This window comes from Lactuca sativa, chromosome 5 (genome assembly GCF_002870075.4).
Source record: "Lactuca sativa cultivar Salinas chromosome 5, Lsat_Salinas_v11, whole genome shotgun sequence".
Lineage (NCBI taxonomy): Eukaryota > Viridiplantae > Streptophyta > Magnoliopsida > Asterales > Asteraceae > Lactuca > Lactuca sativa.
The window spans coordinates 122,331,699-122,339,586 of record NC_056627.2 but is presented as its reverse complement, the minus strand read 5'-3'; the positions used below and the strand labels follow the sequence as shown (position 1 = coordinate 122,339,586).

The 7,888-nt window shown below is 39.2% G+C and overlaps 1 protein-coding gene across 1 annotated transcript; it reads right to left on the bottom strand.

Annotated features, from left to right (window-relative positions):
* Window positions 1-295: 295 nt before the first annotated feature.
* On the bottom strand, window positions 296-1,210 carry LOC111882443 (uncharacterized). The gene is made up of 2 exons (XM_023878809.1): window positions 930-1,210; window positions 296-851 (listed from the first exon to the last, which is right to left on the bottom strand). Exons 1-2 carry the CDS (start codon window positions 1,208-1,210, stop codon window positions 296-298), a joined length of 837 nt encoding a protein of 278 aa, XP_023734577.1.
* Window positions 1,211-7,888: the final 6,678 nt, after the last annotated feature.

The following is a 7,888-nucleotide window of genomic DNA, read 5'->3' as shown; positions in this document are numbered from 1 at the left end:
GGGCTAGCTGCACCTTCTGGACTTCAATAGTGGCTTTGTGTTTAGCCAGATCCTCCTTCAAGGCACTTTCGGTTGCCATGGTAGCATGAAGAGAGTCAAAACAAGAATCCATTGATCTTAAAAAAGAAGTGTTCTCGGTTTGGAGCGATGAGCGTACAGCATCGAACTTAGTGCTTTCTTCTTGAAGGGACTTAGAAAAGGAGTCCACAGAGGATTATACTTTCGCTGTAGTGGTTTCAACATGAGCTTTCAGAGAGTCAAGGAATATCTAAGTTATGTGAACAACCTCAGTAACCTATGTTGTTGCCTGTTTACAAGACGATGTAGACGCATCAACTGCCTGAGTAGATTTTTCAATAGCCTTTGTGTATTGATCAATGGCAGTTTCGAGGAAGGCTTTAAGAACAACACCACTGTAAGCTTTACTATCGTCAAGTAAGCAATCGGGCTTCTCATGAATTTCCTGTAAATGTTGAGTTGTGAAAGGAGTATCAATATCATCATCAGTCGGAAGCCGGTATGGACTGAAATAAGTAGAGTCATATTCATCATTTTCTCCACCAAAGGTAGCACCAGAATTAGTGGAGTGGATAGGGTAAAAAGGTTTAGTGACGACAGGGGTTTCTGTTACAGTAGTTGCCCCCGTATCAGATACGTTGACATTCACTGTGGGGTTAGGATTGGTAGTGGTTGTGGATTCTGGAAGGATTGGAGATGATAAATGAGTTGTGGAAATAGGAATGATGGGAGGTGGTGGTGGTAAAGTTGTTTGTTGAGATGAGACTAGTGGAGTAATAATAGGATCAGAGAGAGGTATGGTCTGTTTCGGTGACGGAGGTGGTGAAGGAACTCTGTTGTGATTAGGAGATTCGGTTGGAGTAGGTGAATGGGGAAGAGTGTTACCCCTTGGTGAGTCATGACGAATTTACTCTTCTTCATTTTCATCGTCATGTTCTGAACGTGGAGGAGTGGGACTCTTAGAACTTCGTGCCATCTTCTTTATCTTCTTTTTCTTTTGATGAGAAGAATCCCCTTCACCAGTCTTGCGTTTCGTGGACTTGGAGGACTTAGAATTTCCTCCCTCAGTGGGTTCTTTCTTGGAGATTCGCTTCCCTCGGTTGTTAGGCTTGTCCAAGGCATCCAGAGCAGCCTGCTGTTCTGGAGAAAGAACTCTCGGTCCAATGGGAGGAAGCTTCCGATATTCAGCCATAGCATTACTTCGGTCTGAAACACCCCTATACATGGACTCAGTAATTGATCCATTGTGAGGAAACTTAAGGGGATCCGAAAGAATGATCTTCTTCGTGTGGAAGGTCGCGATAGAGACAAGAAGAGCATCCTTCATAACTGGAATCTCCAAAGAATTAATCGCTTTCCTCTTAATAAGAGTCCAAAATCTTCCACAAGATACTTTAGAATGCCTCGTAGATGTGTTGAGGCTCTACACCACCTGAGACTAGATTATTGACCCATAATCAAGATTGATCCCATTGTAAAGTCCATAAAGAAGGGTAAGGAAACCCTTGCTGGTACCGTCTGAACCACCACTTCGTACTGCTAGACCCTTAATGAGTAGAGTGAGCAATCCATTCCATTGAGACAGTAAACATGACTTCTTGACTTTGGTAATGGTGGTTAGCACATCGGTATACCCCATCTCATAAAGCATCGAGAACAGTTGAGTCGTCGTAATAAAATTCGGCTAGATAACCGAAGAATCGACATCAAGATTCAAAATCGAACAAAACTTCACCTTCGAAACAGATGCCTTCTTATCGTGGATGACAAAATAGATGCGTTCTTTGTTTTTATCATATGTCGCAGTGGAATAAACTTGAGATAAGAGCGACATTGGGACAACTTCAACCTGTGTTAGGGCTAACACTAGCGGTGAGTACTTCAAACATTCTACTACTTGCAACATATATGCATCATACAAAAACAGATTAAGTTTGATGATCATATTTTTATTGGGTTTAATTGTTAGCAATGTTGACGAAGCAGTCTGATCATGAACGGATGAAGAAGTCGCCATTGTGGATCGAAGAAGGAAGATGAACAGTGTATACTTGTCTTTTAAGTTTGAGAGAATTTGGTGCTGGTAAAAGACAAATAAAACGAGAAACCCTTTATATACCATTGCCAGGAGAGAGAAAAATCATGATGATAATGACGTGATCTCTGAAATGTTGCCTGGAAAAGAGCAATGTGACAGTGTGGTTACTCCCAGGTATACGTCAGCACGCATGGGTATAGAGACCGTTCAAATTCATGCGCCCAAAGCTTATCTTCAATCGTCGTTTGAAATCCCTTGATAACCCCTTGTTTGGCTCCAATAAAGAAAACAAAATTCAAACCAATTAGTAACCAGAATGTGGGAAAATTGAAATTTCCGTGCATTAGTGTGACAAAGATAAGGAAATAAGGCAAATGTGTATGGGATGTTAGTGATGTCTCATCATAAGACAGAAAGCAAGGGATTCCGGGCAAGAATCACTTCCTTCAAAGTCAAGAGAGGCTTGAAGTGCAAGGTGGTTTCCCGAAAAATACGATCAACTGTTTGCTAATAAACATTGAAAGGCTTCTTTTAATTATAAGGCTTCAGGGTAGCTTATCTTTAACCGAACGTCGAGTCTTAACATAAGACCGAACGTTGGAAGAAGTAATTGTGAGACCGATGTGGTCTATTGAACAAGTAGGTGGGATATAAGTTTGAGTGACAAATAAAGTAATATAAATCTCAAAAACAAAATAAATTGGGTCTTTTGGGGAAGAAAAGCCTTGGTGTTAGACAATTTCATAAAAGACCACGCAAAAATAAAAGGAGATTTCATTAAGTAACTAGTAAGTTCTTGAATAATTAATTCACCGTCAATTCATTATTGGTGTTGGATATTGGGTTTCACTCAGCACATGGTATATGTATCTAAGATCACAAACACAGATGTTGTGTAACCATAAACCTCAGTGGTAAGGACCGAGAGTCTCAAGGGTTACATTGGTGAACCGAAAGTAGATGGAGAATATAAGGGAGGTGGCTATAGAACCGAAAGTACCTTCTGCTAGATAGTCGTGACAAAGCAGAAAAACTCTTATCTCATATGAGAAGAGTAAGGTAGCTCTAGACCGAGTAGATTTGATCAGCCTGATTGGGAAGAAACGATAGGTATAGATCGAATCATTAAGGCTTGCTCAAAGTCGTAGAGACTTAGGTCAACATGCAGCAGCATGCTTCTAGGAACCCTTAACTAGTTCGTATTGAAATGAAATATACCTGCCTTAGATCCATATTCTGTTGTACTGGTACTTTTATCACCTAAGAAGAACAAAGAAACACACCACACAAACCAAACAAAGAATATATATATATATATATATATATATATATATATATATATATATATTTATTTATTTATTTATTTATTTTTTTTGAATTTTTGAAATTTTCTGAAAGAGAATAAAAACAGAAAAATAAAATATTTTTGGATTTTTGAAATTTTCTGAAAAAGAATAAAAGCAAAAAAAGAAAATATTTTTGGATTTTTGAAATTTTATGAAAAAGAATAAAAACAGAAAAAGAAAATAACTAAATTTAAATTGAATTAAAGACAAAAGAATGTACAAGATATACAACCGAAACCTAATCTTAGATGAGTGAAGCGAAATAGACCGAGCGTTTGGTTCATTTTGGTTCCTTAAAATTCTAGAGCCGAAATAGACCGAGCATTCGGTTCATTTCGGTTCCCTAAAATTCCAGAGCGGAAATAGACCGAGCGTTCGCTCCATTTCGCTTGTCTAATTTTTAGTGAGAGATTTGAGGATTCGGTATCGACTCTCCTTCCATCATGCCTAAGCCTTGTAAAATTTTGTTAAAGGTAGCTTCAGGTAAGGCTTTAGTAAAGATGTCAGCCAGTTGATCAGCAGATCAAACAAAGTGTACTTCCAAATTCCCATCTTCTACATGATCCTTGATGAAATGATATCTAAGTGCAATGTGCTTGGTTTTTGAATGTTGCACTGGATTGTGACAAATCCTAATTTCACTTTCTGAGTCGCAGTAGAGAGGGATCTTCTTCATACTAAGCCCATAATCTCTTAGTTGACTTTGAATCCATACCACTTGAGAAGTGCAAGATGTTGCAGCTATATACTCAGCTTCGGCTGTGGATAGTGAAACACAAGTTTGTTTCTTGGACTGCCAGGTTACAAGTTTCCCGTCAAGAAATTGGCATCCACCTGTGGTGCTTTTTCTGTCCAGTCCACATCCTCCTAGATCAGCATCATAAAAGGCTTGAGTGAAGATTCCAGATGTTACAGGATACCAAAGACCGAGAGATGAGGTTCGCTTCAGATAACGAAAAATATTCTTTACTGCCACCATGTGAGGTTCTCTTGGATTGGCTTGAAACTTGGCAAAATAACAAACAGAAAACATAATGTCTGGTCTACTAGCTGTTAGATACATAAGGGACCCTATCATTTGACGTTATAGTGTTATGTCCACAGCAGGTTTTTCCAGAGATGGAGTTAACTTAGTGCCAAATGCCATAGGAACCTTCACTTTTGAATCACCCTACATTCCGAATTTTGTTAGTAAGTTCTTTGTATAAGCTTCCTGGTTTCTGGTCCCTATCTAATATTTAAACCGAGGAAAAAATTAATTGGACCCATTGCGCTCATTTCAAATTTAGTCTCCATCAACTTCCTGAATTCAACTGTTAAGCTAGGATTCGTGGAGCTGAAGATGATATCATTAACATAAATCTGAACAATCATCAGATGTTCTCCTTCCTTCTTACGAAAGAAGGTTGGGTTAACCGAACCTTGTTTAAATTTTGACATTTTCAAAAAGTGAGTTAGTGTTTCATACCAGGACCTCGGTGCTTGCTTTAATCCATAGACAGCTTTATCTAGCACATAGCAATGATCAGGGTATTTTTCGTTCACAAAACCCGGCGGTTGCTCAACATAGACTGTTTCTTCTAATTCTCCATTCAAGAAAGCACATTTGACATCCATCTGAAAAACTTCAAAGTTTTTATGAGCAGCATATGCCAAGAAGATTCTAATTGATTCCAACCTAGCTACTGGAGCGAAGGTTTCCTCATAATCTATCCCTTCCTCTTGGCAGTATCCTATCACCACCAACCGAGCCTTGTTGCAAATGACGTTTCCTTCTTTGTCCAATTTATTTCTAAATACCCATTTCAAGCCAACTACAGAAGCATCTTTTGGTGTATGAATCAACCTCCAAACTCGGTTGCATTCGAACTCATGGAGCTCATCCTGCATTGCTTGAACCCAATCAGAATGATCAAGTGCAACATTTACAGTTTTCGGCTCAATTTTGGAAATAAACGAATTAAACATACAAAATTCAACTTTAGAGAATAATGCAGTTTGTTTTGCTTTCAGTTGAGAACGAGTAAGAACTTTTTCAGAAGATTCACCAATGATCTGCTCCTTGGGATGGTCCTTTGTCCATTTTACTAACGGAGGATAGTTTGGATCATATTCTGGATTCAATTCAGCTTCCACCTCTTCTTCAAATTCTGATTGATCATCCTCGCCTTCGTCAGTTGCATTCTCTTTCTCTTTCTCCCCCTCGACTGGCGAAGTGTAATCTCTGTCAGCATCAGAGTCTGCAGTACCAGTGGAAGTTGGTGTCTCCCCCTTGATTGAACTACTACTTGTTGGTTTTGGATCAGTACTATCACCTCCATCTAGACCTTTATGTGTTGAGGAGGGAATAGGAGTCTCCCCCTCAACAGATACTTCGGTTGTCTTTGGTGCTTTGGAGCTCTCCCCCTTGAACTTTGAGTCTTTTTTTGGAGAGCCAGTTGATGACGTAGCACCTTTAGGTTTACTTTCCATCTCTTTATCAGCTTCGTCAATGAACTTTTTGAGATTATCGATTTTGTTATCTGCTGCTGTCGACTCTGAATGAATTGCTTTCTCTGGTTCATCAAACAGTCGAATGTATTCCTTGAACAAGTTGGATATTAGAACTAAGACTTGTCCAGATTCTGGGAATATGTCACCAAGGTCACCTTCAGTCCTCCGAACCTTCTTCATATAATTGTCATCAAAGGTGACATAATAAGTCTCTTTAATTCTTTTGGAGCGTTTATTCAACACTCTGTATGCTTTTGATGACAGAGAATAACCCAAAAATATTCCCTCATCAGCTTTGACGTCAAACTTATTTCGGTTCTCTTTAGAGTTGAAAATAAAGCACCTTGAACCGAATATGTGGAAAAATTTGACATTAGGCTTCCTATTATTTAAGACTTTATATGGAGTAATTGAGAATCTTTTGTTGAGAAAGGACTGATTCTGAGTGTAGCAAGCAGTGGCAATTGCATCAGCCCAGAAGTATAATGGTAGTGAGGCGAAACTAAGCATTGTTCTGGCAGCTTCACATAGAGAACGGTTTTGTCTTTCAACAATCCCATTCTGTTGTGGAGTATAAGGGGCCGAAAAGTTGTGAGTTATCCCCTTATCAGTCAGAAAGTCCTCAAAATCCTTGTTCTTGAATTCCAGACCATTGTCACTTCTGATGTTTCTCACCGTCTTCCTCAGCTGTACTTCCACTTGTTTGATAAATGTCTTCAACTTAGGGGTGCATCTGATTTCTGCTTAAGAAAGAAAACCCAGGTGAAGTGTGAAAAATCATCTACAATAACAAGAATGTACTTACTACCATCGATACTCTCGATAGCCGAAGGTCCACACAAGTTAATGTGCAATAGTTCAAGTGCTTCAACTATCTTCGTATTTATGCGTGTAGGGTGGCTCTTTCTGCTCTGTTTGCCCATCTCACATGCAACACATAGATGCTCCTTATCGAACTTGAGAAGAGGGAGGCCCCGAACGTGGTCACCAAGCACCAATTTTTTGATGTATTTGAAGTTCAGATGCGATAGGCGTCGATGCCATAACCAGATTTCATCGGTATTCGCCTTTGACAGCAGACAAATTGCTGGTGTACCTCGAATTGGGTTTAGATTCAGAGGGTACATTTCTCCCTTACATTCAGATTTCAGCAGAACCTTCTTGGATTGTTTTTCAATTATCTCAGACCCCTCATCATCAAATGATACCTTCAAACCTGTGCCCACAACTAATTGTGACACGCTGATGAGGTTGTGTTGCAATCCTTCTACATACGCCACTTTCCTAATCGAGAAATCTCCATTGGTTATCATGCCATATCCCTTGATTGTTCCATAGGAATTGTTTCCATTCTTTGCACACCCACCATCTTTCAGGGACCAAAACTCCCTCAACTCTTCCTTCCTTCCTATCATGTGACATGGGCAGCCACTATCTATATACTATTCATCATTGAACTGCTCATCACTGATTACCTGCAAATTTAAGCAGATTTAGGAACCCAAAGTTTCTTGGGTCCTGGTGAGTCTTTCACAGAAAAAGGAATTACAATAGAAATATCAACCAAATAAGTTTGTTTAATGAGAGTGGTTTGATCTTTTCTTTTAATTGTATATACCTTAATTTTGGTTTTATCTTGTTTAAATTTGAATTCGTTGGTTAGGTTGTTTGATGGCGTGTGGCTCCTAGGATTAGCTGATGATTGCTTCTTATGGATCCTTGTATCAGAAGTTAACTTTCCTTTTCCTTTGATATTTGTTTTGAAATTTGCTTTGCCTTGAGGTTTGTTGTAACAGATATTTGACTGAGGACCGAAACTAGGTTTAGAACTAGTAGGGGGACCAAAAGTTGACTTAGGACCGAAGCCAGTCTGCGGACCGAAACATGACTTTCGGTTCTTAGACTTGGAATAGTAAGAACTTGGGCTGAAATTTTCTTTTACTATTTCCTTTCCCTTGTCCTTTGAGATTTTCTTGGGAGGAACATAGTTGAA

Coding starts and splice junctions, on each gene's coding strand:
- LOC111882443 (XM_023878809.1), bottom strand. CDS start 1,210: ATGGCTGAATATCGGAAGCTTCCTCCCATTGGACCGAGAGTTCTTTCT. Junction 852..929: donor GACGATGAAAATGAAGAAGA/GTAAATTCGTCA, acceptor TAATCACAACAG/AGTTCCTTCACCACCTCCGT.